The sequence below is a fragment of the Budorcas taxicolor genome, chromosome 9 (assembly GCF_023091745.1).
Source record: "Budorcas taxicolor isolate Tak-1 chromosome 9, Takin1.1, whole genome shotgun sequence".
NCBI lineage: Eukaryota > Metazoa > Chordata > Mammalia > Artiodactyla > Bovidae > Budorcas > Budorcas taxicolor.
In genome coordinates, this window is record NC_068918.1 from 30,802,577 (window position 1) to 30,826,992 (window position 24,416).

The following is a 24,416-nucleotide window of genomic DNA, read 5'->3' on the forward strand; positions in this document are numbered from 1 at the left end:
GGTTGCCCAGGAGACCCGACGTCTCTCTCAGGCCTCAACATCACACTTAGCTGAGCCCACAGAGGCCCTGCAGGCGGGCGCCCCGTGGCGGAGCGAGCTGAAGCTGCAGCGAAGCTGCAGCTTGGGACGAGTTAGGAGGTAAAATGCAGCCGAGCCGTCACGAGGAATTGCTGGCCGAGAAACGCAAGGTATGGCTTCGCGCCCGCTCCCTGGGTCTCCGCGTGGGGCGGGCGGGTGGGGCCAAGGGAACTCCCAAGATCTCTCTCTTATGCAAGTTTACAGAAGTCCTGCCCTAGTTCCTTTGAGTTCTGCCGTTCACCTGTCACTCTACATTTGTTGAGCCACTATGTAAACTTTCACGTGTATGATCTCAATTGATCCTCTTAACAACACTCTAAATTCCATATTATCCTGGTTTTACAGATAGGAGGGTGGAGTCATAGAAAGTAACAACTTGCCCAAGGTCAGTGAGCGAATCAGTGGCTGTTCGTAAACAGTGTAATACTAGCTCCAAAAAGAAATCTGGAGCCAAAGCTGCGGTTTCCAGCACACTCTCGCCCCAATCTCTACAAATATTTCCATTGTTGTAAGGAAGTGGAGCCAGGGCATCGATTTGCAGAATCCCTGAATTAAGAAGACGCAGGTTCCATCCCTGGGCTGAGTAGATCCCCTGGAGTAGGAATTGGCAACCCACTCCAGTATTCTTGCCTGGAAAGTTCCATGGACAGAGAAGCCTGACCGGCTGCACCCCTTGGGGTCGCAGGGAGTCGGAGACGACTGAGCATTAAGCACTGAACTGGATAAGATTATACCAGCGGAAAAGGAAAAACCTTATATTCTGTATCCCACTTTAGTTTTTTGTCTCCTTTTGCTCCTTGACCAGACAGACCAAAAGTGTATTTCTCTTTGTCGTCTATCTGGAGTTCTATCTGTTAATTCCACCTAATTAATCCTTAGCTCATCCGCGGTAGGCTCCCAATTATACCACATCTGAGTGTCATCATTTCCCTTGCAGCCCAGCTTCATCGATTTGGTCATTAAGCACTTTCCCCATGTACATCAGAAAGTACAGGTGCTATGACTTAAGAGAACCTGTTTTAGATTTCAGAGTCAGGGAATATGTCTCTAAGCTTAATGGAGTTGAAACAAAAGGCATATATATATATTAAAAAGAATAAGATATGATATGGGAGAGGTAGATTAGGTCCAAATTGCTAAGGGCAAATCCAGATTGCCTCCATTTCTTTCTCTTCTGAGACTCTTAATGACTTATACATTAGACCTTTTGATATAGTCACAAAGGTCCTTGTTGCTCATGTTCCTTTTTTTTCCTAGCCATTGTTTCCACCTCTGCTCTTGAGTTTTGGAGAAGGCAATGGCAACCCATTCCAGTACTCTTGCCTGGAAACTCCCATGGACAGAGGAGCCTGGTAGGCTGCAGTCCATGGGGTCGCTAAGGGTCGGACAGAACTGAGCGACTTCACTTTCACTTTCATGCATTGGAGAAGGAAATGACAGCCCACTCCAGTGTTCTTGCATGGAGAATCCCAGGGACGGGGGAGCCTGGTGGGCTGCCATCTATGGGGTCGCACAGAGTCGGACACAACTGAAGCGACTTAGCAGCAGCCCCTTTTGATGTTTAGATAAGCACTGTTGATTTCTTTATCTTCAAGTATGTTGCACCCATCCAGTGAATTTATTTCAGTTATTGTACTTTTCAGTTCAAAATTCCAACCTGGTTCTTTTTCTCTGCTAAAGATGCCTATCTTTACATTCATCTTTACCTCCTGGAGCATATAATAGCTGCTTTAGAGTGTTTGAAAATTCCAGCAACTGTGTTACCTCAGAGTTTGTGTCTATTGCTTGTCATTTTCCCCTTGGAATTTGGTCACGTTTTCCTAGATTTTTTGTATGACAGGTAATTTTCTATTGTATCCTGGACATATGTCAGTTACACTGTGCAGACTCTGGGTCCTGTTAAAATCCTCTGGAGAATGTTTCTTTAAGCAGGCCGTCAACCTGGTTAAGTTCAGGCTGCAAGTTTCCTATAGCCTTCTGTGGGTGACGGTGCCAATCTCAGTTCAGGTATCAAAGTCCGTGCTGTGCTGCTCTGGGCCAGTCCCGAACATGCAGCATTCCCGGGATCATCTGAGACTTGGGCAGTGGTTTACCTCTCAGACCAGTCGTCAGAGCTGTTGCTGTGCTGCTTGGCGCCTCTCACATGCACAGGGGCACACCCAAGGGGCTTAGATGGTTCATACACCAAATTTTAGGGGTCACCTTTTCTAGCTCTCCCTTCCTCCCCTCCCCACTCACTTTCCAGTCCACAGAGTCTCCATTTCTCAGTTCATTGGACCAGAAAGATGGGGTTTCCATCAGAGTTTTAGCTACTCAGAACACAGCTACAAGATAAAAGAGGCAGGGAAAGCCAGGCAGTTCGTTGCCGTGCAGGTTTCTTTTCTCTAAGTCTCGATTCCCCGCTCCTTTGTTGACTTTTCACAGTCCTCGAGTACTTTCTGTCTGTATTTCATCATGAGCGGAGATGGGCTGGAGCAGGCTTCGGGCGCTAGTGCTGAACCAGCACTCTGCCTCCCTGTCTTCAATCTGCAGAGTCAGCTGAGGTGTGTCACCTCCTCTAGGAAGCCTCTTCTGACCCTCCTCTTAGTCTCTGCTCTGTTTTAGCTCCCCTCTGACACATAAATAGGAAAATTCTGTGTGAAGTAGCCAGTGGCCTATAAGAATTATGCATGAGTCCATAAATACAGGATTTTCCCATTTATGTGTCAACTTCCCTTTTATACCAGGAATGCCCAAAGGGAGGTGATTATGTCTGATTTAGTCTTTAGCATAGTGCCTGGGACACAATATGTCTTCAGTAACTGTTTGCTGAATGTGGTAGACTTTTTCTGAACAGCCTAACCAAAAATCTGAATTCCTGTGTAGCCACGCTACCCCTGAATGTTCTAAACATTCTAGCTTGTGTTACGGTTGTTTCAACACTTACTTTTAGCTCCCTAGGAGATTGTAAGCTCAGTAAGATGGAAAGTATGGACCTTACGTCTCTCTCTCCCCTGTGGCATTGTATTATATACTTTATAAATATTATGTAATTGAATTGAGGGTTGTTGTTGCTGTTGTTCAGTCACTAAGTTGTGTCTGACTCCTTGCAACCCCATGGACTGCATCACTCCAGGCTTCCCTGCATTGAGGTTCAGTAAACTAATTTTAAAGTTAAATGTTTTAATTCACCCTAATTAAACATCAAAATAATTTTTTTTTTTTTCCTCCAAGGGAAAGATCTGCTTTCTCATTCTACCCACTTCACTCCAGAAAGGAGCAGGATACTTTCTCCACTTGCCTCCAGAGGTCACTCACCACCATTTTTTAAAAAGAGGTGATTAAAATAGGACATTGCTTCATGCAGGTTTCTCTTTAGACTCTTACTGAGGATAATTTTTTTTTTTCATGAGACAATTCAAGAAAAATAAAAACATTGATGGGCCTTTCTTTAAATAAATATAGTTTTGATTCCCTTGGGGGAAAAATGGATATTTTACAACATCTATGACAATTTATGAAGAAAATAAATATCTGGGTCTTAGTGGCTAAATGGATTAAAGACCTAAATGTAAGACCAGAAATTATAAAACTCTTAGAGGAAAACATAGGCAGAACCCTCGATGACATAAATCAAAGCAAGATCCTCTATGACCCACCTCCTAGAGTAACAGAAATAAAAACAAATGTAAACAAGTGGGACCTGATTACACTTAAAAGCTTTTGCACGGTAAAGGAAACTGTAAGCAAGGTAAAAAGACAACCCTCAGAATGGGAGAAAATAATAACAAATGAAACAACTGACAAAGGATTGATTTCCAAAATATGCAATCAGCTGATACAATACAATGCCAGAAAAACAAACAACCCAATCAAAAGTGGGAAAAAAGACCTAAACACATATTTCTCCAAAGAAGACATACAGATGGCTAACAAACACATGAAAAGATGCTCAACATCACTCATTATTAGAGAAATGCAAATCAAAATCACAATAAGAAAAACACCAATACAGTATACTAACGCATATATTGGAGAAGGCAATGGCATCCCACTCCAGTACTCTTGCCTGGTAAATCCCGTGGACGAAGGAGCCTGGTAGGCTGCAGTCCATGGGGTTTTGAAGAGTCGGACACGACTGAGCGACTTCACTTTCCCTTTTCACTTTCCCTTTTCACTTTCATGCACTGGAGAAGGAAATGGCAGCCCACTCCAGTGTTCTTGCCTGGAGAATCCCAGGGACGGGGGAGCCTGGTGGGCTGCCATCTATGGGGTCGCATAGTGTCGGACACGACTGAAGCGACTTAGCAGCAGCAGCAGCAATAGTGGCTAGTAGGATACTACCTTGGCATATTTGTGAAATGGCAACAGGGAGGCAGATTTTTCATCTTTCAACTTAAAATTTTATTTTGGATAAGAATGAGAAATTGGATTATGATTAGGGACTATATATCACTATTAGGACCTATTTAATCTTTATTCTCTGGAAGGACCATCCTTTTTACTTCTCAGATAAGTTTCATCAGTGCTTAAAGTGCATCATGAAAAAGTAGGTGTCATCATGACTATTTCTATCAGTACACTAAACGATCATTCTTTAACCTCATCACTAAAAGCCCAGCCTGTTAAAACCAACTCAAAGATTTAATTTCAGTAAGATAACTTTCATGTTTGTGCTATGTATTTTGAAAAGTTAGAAACAGCATTGAAAGGACCTAACATTGGTGTCTGTTTGATGGAATTAACTTATTAAAAATCAAAAGTTACTGATTCTTAATTTCTTTTTAAAAATATAAACTTAAAACTTTCTTTAGCTGGATGCATTGTAACAGGGCTGCAGGACTCTCTGAATCTACTGTCATAATGGTCTCCTAGCCTGTGCTGATCAGGTGAAATCTTTGCTGTACTGTACTATCATTAGCCAAAATCAATAAATCAGGATCATAAAAACAAAGCAACCAAAAGTGAGAGTATGACTACTGTAGACTCTGCAGAGAAAAACAGGCTAACATATGCGCCACAACCACTGATCCCCGACTCGAGAGAGAGCCACAGCTGCTGAGCCCCCGTGACACACCTACCGAAGCCCAGGCTCCAGAACAAGAGAAGCTGGTGGCCCACAGCTGGAGTGTAGCCCGCACTCACCACAGTTAGAGAAACCCCACACACAGCAACAAAGACCCGATACAATGAAATCTTAATACTTAGTAAAAAAAAAAAAAAACTCAATCGGCAGTAAAACCTGACCCAAGCTGATATGAGGCTGTTTATGATTTTTTATTTATTTGGTGGGAATGTGATATTAATGTTTGATTATGTATCCCATTGGGAGTATTATGTAATCAACAATATATTGCTATAGTACCTTCCCATAATTAAAAAAAAAAAAAAACTGGATTCTGAAACATGCAACCAAGGCTGCCAGAGAAGGGATTATGGACCTATATTTCCTTTTTAAAGGTGATTTTACTGTTAAACATTTAGGGAAAAGCACATACTCACACATATACACATGTACACATACCATGCTACTACTTGTTGGAGCATATGAAACCTTGAAGCACTTTCCATATAACTCTCAGCTGAAAAGTAGTTATTACTAGTCCCAGCTTACAAATAAGGAAACTAAAACCATATAAAAGGCTTAACTATTTTGTCCAACCACTAACACAGAATATCAAACAGTATCGTCATTTGTAAGACTTCTTAAAATTTCAGGTTCTGCCTGTAGATGGTTGCAGATTCGTCTAGGGTTGCTTCATTCCTCCTTTTAACAAATGCTTAAGTGCACAGTACGTTACTGTTAACGGCAGGTACCACAGGAGTTGTAGGAGTTCTCATATATTTTAGAGAGTAACCTTTTCTCACATACATGGTTTGCAAATATTTTCTCCCATTCCGTAGGTTACCTTTTCACCCTGATTGTCTTCTTTGCTGTGCAGAAGTTTTTTACGTTGATACAGTTGCACTTGTTTATGTTTGTTCTTGTTGCCTGTACTTTTGGTGTCCTATTCATGGAATGACTGAATTCATGGAATTCATTGACATTACCAAGACCAATGTCACGAAGCTTGCATTTTGCAATCATTTGTGTTATTCTGAAAGAAATAATGAAACTGTCTTTCTGATTAGGAAAAATTTGTTATACCTTCCAGTAAATAGTAAGACAGTTTTCAAACTTTTCAGAGTGTCTTATGTCAGAAGGATGCTATTGTCTTTGCCAACTTTTCACCATGCTTCCCTGTAAAGTGGTCACATAATTTTGATGGTTTCATTGCTTCATTAGAGAAAAACATGTTAACAAAATGAACATACAGTAACTGTTCATTTGTGGGCAAAGATATAAAAGCCAACTTGAAATATTCAATTGAATATTGGTACTTCTCTATTATTAATGAAGACTAAATAAGTATATTCTTATAGACAAATTGCTATGAATGCCACATTATAGGTGCAGACTCAAGTTGTGTTAGAGAACTTGAGTACTGACTACTCAAATACCATGAGTGCCATTCCTTTGATGATTTTCCAAAATGAAGACCCACTCTTGGTAAAGTTCTAACTAAAACCAAACTTAGTGATCCCCTGAGTTACATAATAGTTTATGTTCTCGGCAAATTTGGTGTTTAATGAAACCATGCAAAAAATTTTGTGTTTACATGTACAAGAGAGTTAGAATCTAAAGCTCAGATACTTAAAAACAAGCTTTTTTCACTCAATGAATACTTAGCAGGACATTCAAAAGTTGACAGTGTGTGGGACTATGCAACATTGTATCCAACCATATACATGCTAGGGTGTCTAGCATCTCTGACACCTGACCACTAAATGACACCCTCACAGATTTCCAGAGTACCCTCTGAGTACCATAAGGCTTCAGTTGAAAACTACTCATGTCAAATGTCAGCCTCAAAGCTTGGCAAAGAGAGTTCTCTCACAGGAGCAACAGAAGACAGTAACATTTCTATTGTACGCTATTAGGATTCTAGATACGGTATTCTTTTACAAGAGGCTTCATAGTAAAAGTTCGTACATGGTAAGAAATTCACGTGTGAACTACCTTTGTTCTTAAGCTTCAAAACATTTATAGACATACAGTGATCAAGGACGGTCATTGCTAGGTGGCAGAACTTCCCTTACCAATGAAAGCTACTTGCTGTCTAGTATCTAAAAAAATTAGTCTGTTTAAAAACTGTGATAATGTCACCTGGGACAGGTGCCTTGAAAAAAAAGTTTCCTTCTCCTTAAGACCCATGACAACCATTCTCTATTGCCACTAGGTCCATAACAAAGATCCAATCTCAACATGATTCACAGGAACAGGTACACACTGTGATCCAGGAGGACCTAGCTTGCACATCAAAATAATTGCAATGGGTGGGTTGTCATTCCCTCATACTTCAAAAATAAATCAGAGTTTACAGATTTAATGTGAAAATGAAGCTGTAAAAATTTTAAAAGGGATTTTAAAATATAGTTACATAATAAGAGTAGGCCTTACTAAACATATAAGCAATGAGAGAGTCTATAAAAGTGAAAACTTTAATTTGAAAAAAAAAAATGTAAAAAGACAAACTGGGGAAACTTTTACCAATGCTTATTAGAGTCTCACATAATATAACGAAGAGCGCTCATAAAACAATGGGCTTCCCTGATAGCTCAGTTGCTAAAGAATCTGCCTGCAGTGCAGGAGATCTGGGTTTGACCCCTGGGTTGGTAAGATCCCCTGGAGAAGGGAAAGGCTATCCACTCCAATATACAGTATTGTATATACTGTATATTGTATATATATGCAGTATATTGTATATTGTATACAGTATTGTATATCCACTGTACAGTCCATGGGGTTGCAAAGAGTCGGACATGGCTGAGCGATTTTCATTCACAAACCAATAAGAAAGAGAAAAACCCCTCAATAGAAAAATAGACAACAGATAATAACATAATACACCAAAGAAACAATGCCATGGCTGAGAAGCTTATGAAAAATATTTACACTAATTAGTCATAAAAATGCAAACGTGGACAAATACCGTATGTGTCCACTATATGAAGCACCTGGCATGATCAACAGTAAAGAATCTGCCTGCAGTAGGGGAGACCTGGGTTTGATCCCCGAGGTGGGAAGATCCCTTGGAGGGAGGGCATGGTAACCCACTCCAGTATTCTTGCCTGGAGATTGCCCTGGACAGAGGCCTGGCGGGCCACAGTCCCTGAGGTCAGAAAAGAGTCGGACACGACCGAGCGACTCAGCACAGCACAGCATGGTCACATCCATAGAGACAGAAATAGAATGGCGGTTGACAGGGACCGAGGGGAGGCAGGGAGGGGAGTTGGTGTTGAGCGGGTGCAGAGTTTCAGTTCAGGATGACTGCAGCATTCAGGAGATGGCTAGTAATGGTTACCCGATGGTGTGAATGAACTTAATGCCACAACACACTTTAAAATGGTTCAAATGGTAAACCGTATGTTAAGTAGATTTTATCGTAGTTGGAAAACAAACAAAAACGGACATGTACAATGAGGGTTTTTTTTTTAACCTATAAATTTTTCATGTTTTAGGATTTTTAAAAATAATCCTAAAAATAATAATCATACCTAGTGTTATAAAATAATCATACCTAGTGTTACAAAGGTACAGAGAAAACACGTGGTAATGCAATTCAGTAAAACAGTAAAAATCGAAAGTACTTGTCCTTCCACCTAGAAATCCCACTACTAGGAATCCAGCCTAAAGGAAATAAAGATGAGCATAAAAATTTAGCTATTAGTTTGTTCATAACGGGAGTGTTTATTATTGTGGAACAATGAAGCTACTCCAGATAGCCAATAATAGAGTTGCACCAAATTAATTGTTCATCTGTCTCATGAGATAATTGTACATCCATCAAAAAAAAATGTAGAATTTTATTAACTGATATGTGTGGTAAACTTCTGCTATTATGCCTTCCCAGAATCCATTCATCCCTTTTTCAGACAAGAGAACCCCAGTTTTCTTAGAAGGGAGCCTACTTCTCCTCTTGTTCCATGAAGCGGGTTGAGCACTAGCCAGCTTCAGGTAGCCTGAGGCTGAGGCCTGGTTGAATCGGCATATTCCGTCTTCCAGCCTCAACGATGGGTTTAGAGCTGGGCTCCTGAGCTATGCTGGACCCAGTATGTTTCAGTCCCAGGAATTTGTCCAAAATATTGGATAAGAGCATTTTTTTTCCTGCTGGAGTTGATGAAAAGGATAGCTTAGAGTCGTTGGGAAGAATTAAGTTTTTACCTGAATTAAGCCTACAGGAAAATAAGTAGTCGGGAGATGGCAAGGCTATAGCTCCCATGACGTCCTTTGACCCTAGATCCTAGCCGTCTGATTTCAGACTGCACCTGAACTTTTCACCCTTTGACTTAAGCCAGTTTGATTTTTATTTTTACCTGACAATATCAATAAAAAGTCAGGAAGTTAGAAAAGTGTGTTGGAAAATTGTATATTTCCTCACTTACACAAAACATTTTCACAGATAAGCATCTTAAGGGACAATGTAATGATGCAGGCAATTATCTGTGGATCAGGGGATTGCCCCTGCTTTTCATTCTTCTTTAATGTCTGAAGAAAAGCTTTTCTCTTTCTATAAAATTAGAAGGCTTTCCATGAGTGTCCTCTTTGACTCCATCAATGCCAGCATTATAATTTAGGTTTGAAAGATATACAGGGGCCTATCTTTACCAAATACCTATCATCTGAGTCTCTGCTGTTACAAGGTTGAATATGGGGACACACTCATTGCTTCTGGGATGCCACTGTCCCTCCTCAGTGGATGGAGGTGGGAACATACCTGTGAACACACGTCTACACACACCTATGTGCATGTGTTGTGCATAGACGCTAGAGTTTGCTGGTCCTAGGAGAAGGGAATGGCACCCCACTCCAGTACTCTTGCCTGGAAAATCCCATGGGCGGAGGAGCCTGGTGGGCTGCAGTCCGTGGCCTCGTGAAGAGTCGGACACAACTGAGTGACTTCCCTTTCACTTTCATGCACTGGAGAAGGAAATGGCAACCCACTCCAGTGTTCTTGCCTGGAGAATCCCAGGGACGGGGGAGCCTGGTGGGCTACCGTCTATGGGGTCGCACAGAGTCGGACACGACTGAAGCGACGTAGCAGCAGCAGCAGCAGTCCATCACTGCAGTGTTTATTCCAGCCTTCCACCTCTCTGGATATGTGTCTCCCTTCTCCTGTGGTAGAAACCTGGCTCTTTTTATTTGCAATCTATTTACTTACCTGTTCAAGCCCCGTTGTTATTGTTTAATCACTAAGTTGTGTCCGACTCTTTTGCGACCCCATGGACTGTAGCCCACCAGCTCCTCTGTCCACAGGATTTCCCAGGCAAGAGTACTGGAGTGAGATTGCCATTTCCTTCTTCAAAAGCCCCACATATAGAATCAAAGCTCCCAACTCTGTGGGCCCTCTCCTTTACTTGGGGCCATCCAGGTTCTCCCCAGTCCTGATCATGGTATTGCTGCCTCACTCCAGCTGCACTGGCTGAGTCCTCTAGTGAAATATTCCTAGGCAGAGTAAGTTGATAGGCTGATACTAACATGTTGGGAAACCATTCATTTATTCAACAAGTAATTGTTGAGTACTTACCCTATGCCAGGCATTTTTTTTTTCTTTTTTCAGCAGGTGGGGATAGTAGAAGTGGGGGAAAAAATTCTGGATATAGTTTGGAAGTAGAACCAGTAGGGATTGCTAGTAGGCTGGAAGTGGGTGAGAGATGAGGACTTAAGGATAACTCCAAAGTTTTTTCTCTGAACAACTAGCAAAATGAAGTTGTCATTAACGGAAATGAGAGAGCAGCATATCAGGAGCTCAGTTTTGGGTGAGAGAGATATATGCTCCATCTGCATTTAGGTGGTAATTCAAGTCATGAGAAAGGATGAGACCACCCAGGGAGTGAGCGGAGATAGAGTAGGACGAGGTTCAGGAGCTAAACCGTGATGGATTCCCAGCATTAGAGGTTAGATGCGCAGGACCTAGCAAACCCAACTGAGAAGGAATGGCTAGAAATCAGAGACTAACCAGGTAGGTGTGTGATCCTGGAACGCTGATTCAGAGATCAGGAACGGATTCCCTGTAACACATGCTGCTGATCATTCGAATAAAACCAGGGCTGAAAAATGACTACTTGATTTTGGGGTGTGGATGTCAGTGGTAATTTTGAGATGGGCAGTTTCAGTGGAGTGGCAGGGGCAAAATCCTGCTGGAGCAGATTCAAAAGAGAATAGTAGAGATGAAATTGGAGAGAGTAGGAATTGTTTCAAGAATTTTTTTTTCTATTGTAAATACATGGAAAGAAATGAGGCAATAGCTGCAAGGGGCATGTGAATTTAAAAGAAATCGTTCCCGCTCCACAAACCCACCACCACCACCAAAATGCAACAAAGAATAGCATATATATGCATATGCCCATGGAAATGATCCTGTAGAGGGGAAAAACTGATGTTAGAAAAGAGGGAAGAGAGACAGTTTGAGGAAGGAAGCTGGAAGTGTTTAATTTGGGGTTGAGGGAGATACGGGACAGCTAGTGAACTGAATATTCAGGGAGCTTACTGGAGTTTTGCCAGACCCAGGGTTAAGGGTTAGAAAAATGAAGTAAAGACTGAAGAGATGTGATAGGTCGAGAGAGGATGGGGATTGGGAGGGGAGAAGTTAATGGGAAGATCTCAAAGTTGAGGAGCAGGCCGAGGGACGTCAGCGAGAATGAATGAAGTGATCAGCTGTGGTAAGAGACCAGGATAGTGGTACTGAAGGTTCCAAAGATGAAGCAACTTCCAGAGAAGACAAGGTTCCAAGTGTCTCTGTTAAGGCTGAGTGAAATAAAGTTGCTCCATGTGAATACTGAACATTGAACCAAAAGTCATGTGCTAGTGTGATGGGTGTGTAGGAGTGACCAGGGAGGCTGACAGGCAGCTGAGACAGGGATGGGTGGTAGGGCTGGATGCTGAGCATGGAAGGCAAGGGGGCCCTCTTATATTGTAGACCATCCTCTAGGGTAGTGAGTTTCCTGTTTCTGTACGTTTTAAGAAAACACTGGTGTCTCTTAAGGGTTTTAAAAAAGAACTTTTGAATTTAGGTTCATTTATAGGAGACTATCCCATGGGGAAAGGAGGTGGCAGGCTGCAGTCCATGGGGGTCACAAAAGAGTTGTTCCTTTCTGAAGGAGATCAGCCCTGGGATTTCTTTGGAAGGAACGATGCTAAAGCTGAAACTCCAGTACTTTGGCCACCTTATGTGAAGAGTGGACTCATTGGAAAAGACTCTGATGCTGGAAGGGATTGGGGGCAGGAGGAGAAGGGGACGACAGAGGATGAGATGGCTGGATGGCATCACTGACTCGATGGACATGAGTCTGAGTGAACTCTGGGAGTTGGTGATGGACAGGGAGGCCTGGCGTGTTGAGATTCATGGGGTCGCAAAGAGTCGGACACGGCTGAGCGACTGAACTGAACTGGCAACTAAACAACAAAAGAATTTTAAACCCTAGAAGTATGATACTATGATAATTCTTTGAGTTATACCTCTAGAAAATTTGTTTTCTATATACATTAGAATTCTATTTTTTTCCTATAAAAACTATTTTCTCAAGAGAGTGAAGTTTGTCCTGCTTAGGATCGCCTGCACATCTGGTACTTATTTGCAGGCATATAAATAAATTAATAGATTCAATGACATATTGCAGATTTCACATTGATGTGTAAAATGTATTTAGCACCATTAAACATCAATAGTGACTTGCTTTGTAGTTAGGTCTTATCAGATAATAAACATCCTCTGACTGCAATCAGTTTTTCTCCAAGTGGGTAATCCATAATAGTAGGAAATTTAAAAAAAAACACCTTCAGCCTGGTCTTGATCACCCCCTGAAATTGTCAGTGAGAAACAGATCACTTAGTACCAGCTGAATTTAATAAGTTTATTCAGTGTAAGTAAAAGAAGCAATAATTTAAGTCAACTGCCAAAAAAAAAAAAAAAAAGAATGTCAAATAGAAATTCTTTCTGGACTATCCAGTGCTTGTGGTTTATGTCTGCCTCCCCTAGAGAAATAACAATACCCAAACACACTTGAAATACATATAGAAGCTTTAAAAGCATACAGCTTATTTCTTTTTTTCAGTACACACTATTTCCTTCCCTTGAGTCATTTTTCCTGCCCCCCTCCACCTCCCCAGGGAATTTCATAAATATAAGCAAAAAGCCTTATAGACATTTGCTTAAAAATTTTTATTAACTGAGAACATCACATTGTTTCACAATAAAATGATTTTATCCTCCAAATGATTACAAAGCTTTTTTTCATTAAAAAGATTTAGGTTATCTATATTAAATTGAACATTATAAAAAAATCAATTATAAATTATACTCTTTAAAAAGAAACATAAAATTTTTAAAAAGGCAAGTACTAAAACACTGCACACTGATCAAACCCAGCATAATCATTTCACGTAAGTGACCTATATTTAAACAACTACTGTGCCAAAAATGGCATCCTGTGTAGACAGAGCAGAGTGACTCTGCAGCATGCACTCGGAATAATCTGGTTTTGATGTCTAAGGTCAAACATGTTTTCCTAACTTTGAAAATATGCAAAATAATTTAAAAATTAGTTTTCAGTTAAACATTAAAACAAGTTGACAAAAAAAAGTGCCTATCAGGAGATACTTAAAATATCCAAGCTCTCTCTCAGTAATACTGCAGGGTTTAGTCTGTCATAGCTGTAACTTTCAAGCTAAAATAAACTTGCAGGAGAACAGAATGACAAAATGCAGATTTATCAAGCATTGGGCAATGCCTTAATAATGTTTTAGTTCTGAAACCACAATATTATACCAGTTACATGAGAAGTTATTACTAAGGGGGTGTTTCGTCTCACTCCACTGTAGCCTTTCTTTTTTAGCTGGTTTACAGTGTTGTGCTGGTTTCTGCTCTACAGCACAGTGAATCAGTTATACACATACAGAAATGCATCCTGTTTAGGCTTCTCCCATATAGGTTGTTACAGTATTGAGTAGAGTCCCCTGTGGTGTCAGTAGGTCCTGTTATACATAATAGTATGTATACGTCAGTCCCAATCTCCTCCCTCTGTAACTTCCGGTCAACAGGCCCCATTCTCTTACATTCAAATAATGTTAACAGTAGAATGGAATTATCATTAGTTAACAGTGAATCCAGTATATTCTAGTAGATTCTAAATGTTTGGTTTTGCTAATTAGAAAAACGATAGTATTTTTCTAACTTATATTTGTAATATCTTCACAAAAATAGAGTTAAGGCAACATCTATAAAGATAGCAAGGTTAAATACAAATCTGTGGTCCCCACTTCCTCTGAATCCTACTCACAGGTACATTAGGGACTCGGAGACCTGCAAGGAATCTGGGGTAGAGTTCTGGTGCGTGTCACACAGTCAGCCAGGACCATGATGCTCAGACCCAATCACAGGTCTGATTTGCTGACTCTGACCCAGACACAGTTGTTTCTAATCTAATTTCTCTATGTTAAATTTGAAAGATGGACAATGATACTTTATGTCAGGTTTCATTTTGTTTTTTTTAAGTAACTCATTGTCCAGGTTTTAAGATTGATGGCTCCCAAAACTCTAAGCCCAAAAAACAGCTTAAATTATCTCCTTAAGCCCAACAGAAAGCTATTTTGTGTGTATGTGTGTATATAGTACATACACACACACACACACACACACATATATATATAACTATATATATAATAAAATGTGACTTTTTTTTCACATAAGAGTTACAGAATACTTTGAATAGCTAACTTCATGCTAGCAACATTGCCCAGAGACTTTTTCTTTAGTCATTACCTTTGGGGGCTGTGTTCATCATTAAGTTTTCATTTGGTGATCATTTTTTTGAGTTTTGTACCCTAATGCCTTCTGTATTAACAAAAATTACATATTTTTTAGTAGATTTGAACTCAATAATTCCTTTATTAGGAGGGGTTTTCCCTCAGATATATATACAAAATGTAACATGCATAATACTGCCAGACATATATATTTCCTATTGAATTATATATATTTAAAAAGAAAAAAATTATTTTGCAAAGAACATGAAATTTAGCACCAATCCTGATCTAATCTTTCTCTGGTAGGAAAAAAAAGGCACCAAATACAGTCAGTTCATAGGCTGCGGTGAGAATACAGCACTTGATAACAAACCCTGGGTCTCCTAGGCTGCGGTGAGAATACAGCACTCAATAAGAAACCCTGGGTCTCATAGGCTGGGGTGAAAATACAGCAGTCTGGATAACAAACCCTGGGTCCCTGAAATAATATTCCAGTATAGGCTAAATTACGACAGATATGTTGACCTACCACTGTCTTGCATTGTAGAACCTACTATAGAAGATTACATTTGGTGAAGATAACAGAAAAGGTTTATGTGTTTACACACATATTTAACAGATTCACTCTTAATAACCAACAGATACTGAAAATATTATCTGATATTGATTTCTAAATGTTGTTTTGTGTAGATAGTGATATCACATGCATGCTTAGTGACATTCAACTCCAAAATACTCTTCTTATAGGCCACCATACTGAAAGGCGAGAAACCTCTTTCATTAGATTGGGAACTTGTGGATTAACCCCTATACTATCGCTACACTCAGTGGTAGCATTTTCAAAAACTCCAGTAAGACGAAAACTCATTGCCACAGTCCCTGATCCACTTGGAAAGGAGTGCTTCTTACAGGAGTTTAACATGGAAGCTCTAAGGCTAAGGCACAAGCATACAATCTGTTGTCAGTGATCATCCATCTTCCTGCCAAAGAAAACATGAAAACAGGACCTCATCGTCAAGTTGCCGGTGTAATTTGTACAAGCCATTCATGACGCATTTTAGCAACTGTTCATTATTGTATATAGGTTATAAGGTTCATCTCTTTTTTTTTTTTCCTTTTTCAGATTATCCACAGGCCATATTAGTTAATATTCCATTTTTTCCCTTTTAAATACTATTTATAGGAACAAAACACATTTTGTTTTACTGGTATTTCAACCCCCTTTAACAGCCTACACTCCCTTGCCTTTTAGTCTCCAGAATCACCATTCAATCACTGATTATGCAGGAACTGATTATGCTGGGTTTTTAGGTAGACCCCGAAAGCTGAGGTAGGCGGGCTGCCGGGACAAAGCCGAGTGTCATGACCAAGCACTTGAGAAGGTTTCATTCTCACGGTCTTTCCAGCATACTAATAAAAACCAGAAGCCTTGTTTCATAAATGAGGTAGCCTCCTATTTTATATCTGTCAAAAAAAAAAAATAGTACCATGGGAAATTTCCTTGAATGTATAGAGGCCAAGGTAATTAATGTTTATGTTTTTAAATTATTAATTTTTAAAGCTAAAGTAGGCTACTGTATCCCAAATATCAGGGTTTGAGTGATTCAGAGATGTGGCAATGAATTGTTTCATGGGTCCTAAGCAGTCATCTGATAAAAATCCCTATTTATGGTAGTTTGGTAATAATGAGTCTTATGTTGTGTGCAGGCTTCAGTTAGCTATGGGGATTTGGCCCTTTATTCTTGAAAATTGTAGCCTATCACTTGCAGTGTATTTTTGAAACAAAGCATGAGTCTCTGTCAACAAGTAAAGTGGTGAAACCTGGCTGCGACTGTCATACACTCAGTGAGCCTGGAGCCGTCTGTTGCTGCTGTCTACCTTGTTATTTGCTCCCTCCTTGCAGCAACAATGAGGTTTTCAGTTTGAAAACTTGTGACTAGTTTTTAAATATGTATTTAAATTATTCACATATTTTTAAATTTTAGAGCTAATTTGCTCATACTTTCCATCCATAGCTCTAGACGCTGGGAACTTACTCTTAATACCATTCACTGTAAATTATAACCCAGGCCTAAAGCAGATTCATGAGAGACTGCATCCCAGAGGCCTACTAGATTCCCAGGCATCCTCCAGGGTATGTTCTCAGGGCTACAATTTAGCAAAACTTTAATGGAATATGAAAATCAAAGTAAAAAAAGTATGCTCTGAAAATATGTTAAGAACTTGACATACTTTCCTCTCAAAGCATTTACCTGAAATATTTAAAGTTTTATATGTTAACACAAAAGTTGACAATTATATGAAACTTCTGACTCCCCCACCCATTATAATTTTTTTTCCAGTGTACCATTAGAACTCTAAGTTGAAAGCTGAGAGCAAGCCATTCTCTAGGTTACACAAAATTGGATGGGGTTCCATCCTCTGAAATCACCAGGACCAGTAAGTACTGCAACTAAGCAACCAGTGGAACTAAGCAAGGATAGTCATTGAGTCTTCAGCAGGTTTTTGAAGGATGCAGGGAAGAAAGGGCGAAAGAATGATAAAGACAGTATAAAGAGAGGCATGAAAGGGCATGAAAGTTTGCCACCAGGAAGTCTTCAGTCCCACCCATGCTATAGGGTGCCTACCTCTATCTCTTAACACATTTTCTGTTCAGCCTTATTTATCATCAGGTTATCTGAACATGGGACAGCTTACAAATAACAGTGGCACGTATTTAAATGTTAAGTGCAGTTAAAGGAGTATTAATTACCAGAAGTAAACATATGTTTACAACTAAGTGTCCATTTACTTTAGAAGTGTGGGAAGTTGAAGCTGATGGCATTTTTTTCCCCCCATACTTGGACAGAGTGCATGGGATCATCTGCAAACATGTATAAACAGATAATGTCCGATCGTGAAATACAAATGAAGTCTTATTTCTATTTATGAACAGAATCTGAAGCTCAGCGCAAGCACTGTGCAGTTTTCAGGAGAAATTACAGGTCTTGTAGTAGGGCTGCAGACTAACCATCGCAACTGTGACCAAAGAGATAAATTTTGAAAATGGTATCAGTAACCTGGGTGGCTCACGATTACTGACATGCACGCACCCCAGCGACAGGCACTGCAGTAACCTTGACCGGAAGTTTCTGGAGGCTCCGTGGGCGTCCTGTTACAGTAACATCCCATCCGGACTCTGTGTGAAGAATGATTGCTCCCTTCTTTTATGCTGTTGGCCTCAAATGCCAGAACCTTTTTTAAATTTGAGAATTTGCTGAGTTCTTTAAAGATTTTATCTATTCTTTTAAAAAAGTGTCTTGGATTCAACAGCAACAACAACAACAAAATGGATGTCCATCAGGTCACTTTACTGCAATTAAGTAACAGTCTTTAGAAATCAGGCCTTAGTTTGAAAGATTAAAGTAACATTCCTTGGCCTAAAACAAATCTTTGTGAATACCTGTATTTTTTTCTTAGGTTGTATATTTTAGACTTTTAGAACTTTTTGTACCAAACAACATATTACTAAATATGCATTTTATGTAATTTAGCATCTTATCTTCTATACTTTTAACTTTATATTATTACAGCACAACACTCTCTGTAAGAGTCTATTTTAGTGGAGCCTTCTCAGTGTTATAGATCCTGTTTGATTCGTTCCATTAGACTGAAGCTATATATGTGTAATGTTATACACAAACACAATAGTCTGAGACCTAAGTTATATTTGTCATGTTTCTCTTTTACTATGGAAAATAAACAAGATCAAGTCTGAGTTTCAGATAATTACTTTTTCCCCCTAAGATCAGCCAAATAATGAAAGGAAAAACATTCTGAAGGTCTTTACAGACTAAGTTTTTCAGATCTATTCTTTCTGTAAAATCACAGGGTAGTCAGGAGTTTGTGCTGAAACTGTAGAAAAAAATAAGTATTTTATAGCGGCAGGTTTGATGATTGTTCATAGCTTTTGTATATGAAATGCAGAAGTATTGGAAGTAGTAAGTTGCAGCTTTGTGTTTGGTGTAGTAAGTTGCTGAATGTCTCTAAGATCAAAATTGTTTAAAGCTCTATTATAAATAAATTACATATTTAGTGTTTATACTGAACCTTCAAGGTTGCAGATGAGAAAGCTGATATTGAAGAAGTTACTGGGTTTTCTAGTTGTTTACTTATCAGCCTCACTTTGCTCTTCCTCCTGAGTGCCCTCCTCCCCCACCAACAACTACAAATCCAACAATTACAAATCCATTTGTTTTACTGGCATCTCCATCCTCAGCTTGAGACAGGAGGGGAAGGACTTTACCCTTCACAAACGATCCAAGCTGAAAAGAAAAGTAAGGAGACTGCATTTCTCTCAGCACAAAGAATTTAAGAACAGGTGGATCCTGAAGGGGCTTTATAAAAAAGATGGCATCTTCCTAGGTTAGCAAGCCACATTTGAGGAGGATCTAATATACGTATGTATTGGGGCTTTAAATATGAGTTTGTGCATTATTAACTTTTAAGGACCTAAATACGAAACAAACGTACTAAAATATAATTTCAGGATGAGGGACCCATTCCTGTTTTTTTCTTTTAGTGGAGTTTAGGTCATGTCATGACTTTGGTTTTAACTTTAAATCTTTAAAACTTTAATTGCTTTCTTATATTTATATATAAATAGAAAAAATACAGGCAGTGTTAAAGGGGAACACACTGGGATAAATATATATGAATGCAAATTTTTGCCAGAAAGTTTTACCAACTTGAGCAATTCTTTCTAGCAGAAATAGATATTTTCTTCATAAAGACTTTTTTTTCCCATTTATGCCTAAAACTGCAACTTGATAATATGCTTGTTTAAATATCAGGTCCTAGTGCAACAAATTCAGAAGTCAGAAAAATTCTACGCTAAAATTGCTAGAATATCTTTCAGTCATTCTATTTTACTGTTACAACTTAAACAATTCAGAAATCTGAGGTGTTTCTAGCAACTTGAGTAAAACACACTGCAAATCCAAAGGGAGAAAATGTAAATGGAAGAAATGTCTGATTTCTGAACTGTTTTGCCCTTATGAACAGTATCCTGTTCATCTCACATATTGATTCTGAATATCTTGTGAGCACCTGCTCCAAGAAGGTCCCTTGACACTGGAGCAAGTCAGAATAACTTACTTTCATAGCTTATTTAACAGCAGGCAATCAATTTTTACACTGGCTTGAAATCTGTGTCGATCTGATATTATCTAGAATCCAGGCTTAAATTTTGTAAGTTTCCAAATAGCAGAAGAAATTAAAACAGAGATACCAAAACCAAACACACCAATGTGAGACAACAAATAATATTTCCAGTCCTAATCAAACCGCAACCCTTTCAGTATAGCTTGAGGTACTTTTAAGTATTTGTACAAGCTAAATAGCATTCACAGTTTCGGAAGCTGCTTTTTTACTGAGATAGCTTCATATTCTCATGACAGTTGACTTTCGGACCGGTTTTCTGTACATGAAAACTGAGTCTGAGTCTCTGCCCTCAGACTCACGGAAATAGCGGACAGCTAGCTGTTCACTGCCAGCAAATGGTTCTTGTAGTAATGAGGGTTCTACTTCCCAATTATTGTGCTACTAGGATGTGATTAAAAAAATAACGAATTTGCAATTCATATATAAAAGGAAAACTTGTATCAGTTTCTGAAAGCAAGTCCAGTCTGGTGGAGGTATATAAGACATTAAATAACAGAGTCAGATTCCTTCTTAAAGATTGCAGATGAGCTTGACAGAGAGTTCTGGTTCGCCAGCATTTTCTCCATCTTTTCTCCTCCAGTGGTTTTAGTGACCTCTCTTTGCTTCTTACTGTGGACCCATGGGATAAAACAAAGGACAGCACCTCCAATAAGGGGAGGGATTCCAGCGAGGTAGAATGCCACATTATAGGAGCCCAGCTTGTCACGGAGTAACCCTGGGAAGAGAAAAAACTGTCACCAAGAGAGAACAAGTATGACTGTTGGGGTCTTAGATTAGTCATACTACTGCCAACCTGGTATCTTCATCCCAGCAGGCTAATGCAGACACCTCAGAGAGCAGACATTTTTAAGGAAATGGGTCTGAAAGATAAACCTTTTCTGATAGGAGGAAAGAAAAGATGTCATTTCTTTAATCTTGTTGCAAATCTGTGACAGGCTTCTAGGTTTTCCTACCAAGATGTTACATGGACAGAACACGTGCAGTCAAGCTTTGGCTTTCTCAAAACCCTGCAGAGGCCATCTGGGTATTCTGACACATGGTGTTAAGGTTCTGTTCCGTTTCGGCTGAAGGTGGACGGTCCACCAAGCTGAAACCTCTGTCATACGCACAGGCTTCAAAATGTTCACATTTTCAGACTTTTCTTGGGCCTGTTTATGAAATAACATGAAGTTACTTAAAATTATAATCCAAAATCATGAAAAATTATAAATCTAAGAGGATGAAAATGTTACATTGTTAAATACATTTTGGAAAGATACTAAGCTTTGTCAGCACCTGAGGGGAAAATGTAAGAATACAGATGTGGTATTCTAACAGAGCCTAGGGCTGTGCTTCTGAAAACTGTCAGAGTACTCCTTATTTCTATTTTGCTAACGAAATCCAGATTTTAAAAGTTATCTTAGTGCTTCAGACTTTTACTGTACAACCTAAGTGACCAGAAATGTTCCAGGAACACATTATAATGAGTATCTGACTCTGCTAAATAAACAGCTGAGGATTTGTTCAGGTAAATACCAACACATTGTGACTGTACACATTCAAAAGTGTACAGTCATTCCAAATAGAAACCTAAAACATACAGTGTATCTACGTATGATTTCAGTTGAGCTATTTCAGTTGAGCTATTCATTCCTATCTGAATGAGACTATTCCATGTATAACTGAACCTTGCATCCTTATGAACACAGACTACGTTAGGCTGTCATACTGTAATCCCTAGAACCTCCTGGTGTTTTTCTGCCCACTTTGGGAATTTCCTGTTACCCCCTTCATTCTTGATCTGTTATAGTCACTTCCAGTGGCAAACAGAAACACCACTTCTACTAAAGTGCTTCCTATAACTTGCTGTGGACTTGGAAACCCTAACTAAGCATGTAAGATGTAAAAACAGGTTGTTAACTGGGAGAGAGGCGAAGGACTGCAGGGTTCTCCTACAAGGAGACTGTGATTTTTAGAACTGATATTTCACTTCGTCTGCTCAGTAGTGGTTCTGCTTGCTTGATTCATGACTAGGTTCCCAACTGGCAAATTTGCTGATATGTGTGGTTCTGAATCTGAGAATGAATTGAACTGAACTTTCACTGAGCCACTCACATACAAGACAGATGCTAGTACATACATTTAAATTTCATAATATTTATATCAAATCTTATAATTTATAGTAGTACCCAGTTAGTACTGAATATGAGACAACTTTATACTATCATTCAGATTTCTAAAGGTAAAATTCACATAACATTAAATTAACCATTTTAGTGGCATCTGGTATATTTACAACATTGTACAACCACCACTCTCTCTCTAGTTCCAAAATACTTTCATCACACCAGAAGAGAAGTCCACACCCAATATGCAGTTACTCCCTAATCCCCCTTCCCGCCATCCCCTCCCATCTGTTCTGCCTCTGAATTTATTCTGGCCATTTCACATAAATGGAATAACACGTGACCTTTTGTATCTGGCTTCTTTCACACGTAGCATAAGGTTTGAGGTTCATCTACCTGGTGGTGCGTACCAGTATGATACTTCGTCCCTTTCTGTGGCCGAAGAACCCCATTGTATGGATAGAGCACATTTTGCTTACCCATTCGCCTGCTGACAGACATTTGGGTTCTCCTGTTAAGTGTTACTTTTCATTTAACTATTTCTCAGGGAGGACTATGATCTCTTACACAATTCATACATATTTAGAAATCTTTCAGAATCTTCACCTCTTGATAGAAAGAAATCACATTTCCTATTCCTCCAAAACACTTACTAACATAGGAACTCTTAAGTCTTCAAGTCTAGAAGCTAACTGCTATACATTTCAGCAGGTGTTTAAGATATCAGTAAGAGTAAGAGGACTCATCAGCAAATTTTTCCAACATGCCAAATGCTGGTCTTGGTAAAAACGTTATAGATAAGGCATATACAAGAGCAAGACACCAAAAACCAATAAATCATAATATAACATGTGAGACTCAGGACCGACAGTAGACAATGCTAGGACAATGTTATTTACCTGCGATGGGTGGGCCCACAGTCATGGGTATAGACATGAATCCGAGCAGAAATCCAATTGCTTGGGAGACGTCCTGGGCACCAACCAACTCAAAGGCAATGGGGGCCATAATGGAAATGAAGCATCCATCGAAGAGACCCATGATGAGGCAGACAGCAATGAGGCCCCCAAAGACTCTGCACAGGGGGATCATCATGGACATCAGACCGATGAAGAGAAAGGACAGGACCTGGGACAGGCACACAGTGTCAGCGCCGCGCTCGGAACAAGGCAGCATCACAGTTACTGCGCGACATGCAAAGGGCTTTTAAGCGGTTACCGGTCACCTCCCCAGCCCACTTCGCCTTGATTTTATACACATAATCAACTCCCACAGTCATCTTCCCCGAATTCCCCTCACACTTTCTCAGTATTTCCATTAAGGGATAAGAAAAAAGTAAGGGTTTTTATATACTTACTTTCCTTTCCCAGCGGTGAGCTCTGAGATCAGAATCTGTACAAAAGTCATCTTTGGCCCTACATATAATGTTTAAGGATCTTGTACCTGGTCAGTGCTCATTATGTATTTGTTCTTTGAATATCAGCTCAAATTCACTCATCCAATGTATGATTTAGAAATTTTACCTTGGAAATTATTTGCATTTTACTGGCGTCAGTCCTCTGCACAATGAAAATATGCCAGCCAGACCTATCCTTCACCTCACAGAGCTTCCAGTTTGTTAGAATAACTAACAGAATCAAACATTGGATTTTCCCTGCCTTTGGGCAGCTCCTGTGCTCTGTTCTATGTACTGTGCTCTGTGAATAAAACCTGGTTCATACCCTTGGGTTATGAAGAGGTGACTATCTAAATAAGTACACAAGAAGTATTCTAGATGTTCCAGTTGTATATTCAAAGCATGGTGGGTACAAAAAAGGAAGGAGTGGACAGTTCAATTTTTTAGGCAAATGACTAATTAAAATTGTATCATTCACTCATTAGCTGGAATAGATGTTTTAAAAAGAATCAGCTTTTTTTAAAGTATGCATATAACAGAAACTATCATTTATTAAATGCTTATGAAATGCAGGCATTGTTCTAAGGACTTTAGCTGGTGACTTTATGAGGTGAGCCCTAATATTTTCCCCATTTTACAGATGAAGCGAGTGATGCTGGGAGGTTTAGTAACCCCGGGTGGAGCCAGCCTAGAAGCCATGGCCTGCCTGGGCAGTAAGTAGCAGGGGAATGGAACAATTCCTAGAGGGCTCCCTCTGATGACAGCGGGGCAGGGAAGGAAGGGAGAGGCCCCAGAGAGCAGCACTCTGGAT

At 39.7% G+C, this 24,416-nt stretch overlaps 1 protein-coding gene and 1 long non-coding RNA gene across 2 annotated transcripts in view; one reads left to right on the forward strand and one right to left on the reverse strand.

Annotated features, from left to right (window-relative positions):
• Positions 1–39: 39 nt before the first annotated feature.
• Positions 40–24,416, forward strand: part of LOC128053274 (uncharacterized) — a 29,129-nt gene continuing 4,752 nt past the window's right edge. The window contains exon 1 of the long non-coding RNA XR_008199912.1: positions 40–188. This is a non-coding gene — a long non-coding RNA (uncharacterized LOC128053274). The remainder of the gene's footprint in view (positions 189–24,416) is intronic.
• SLC16A10 (solute carrier family 16 member 10) overlaps positions 20,359–24,416 on the reverse strand; it is a 110,780-nt gene continuing 106,722 nt past the window's right edge. The window contains exons 5-6 of the mRNA XM_052645772.1: positions 23,109–23,337; positions 20,359–20,819 (exon numbers count right to left, since the gene is read on the reverse strand). Of these exons, the coding sequence (XP_052501732.1) occupies positions 20,590–20,819; positions 23,109–23,337 (459 nt within the window). The 3' untranslated portion in view covers positions 20,359–20,589. The remainder of the gene's footprint in view (positions 20,820–23,108; positions 23,338–24,416) is intronic.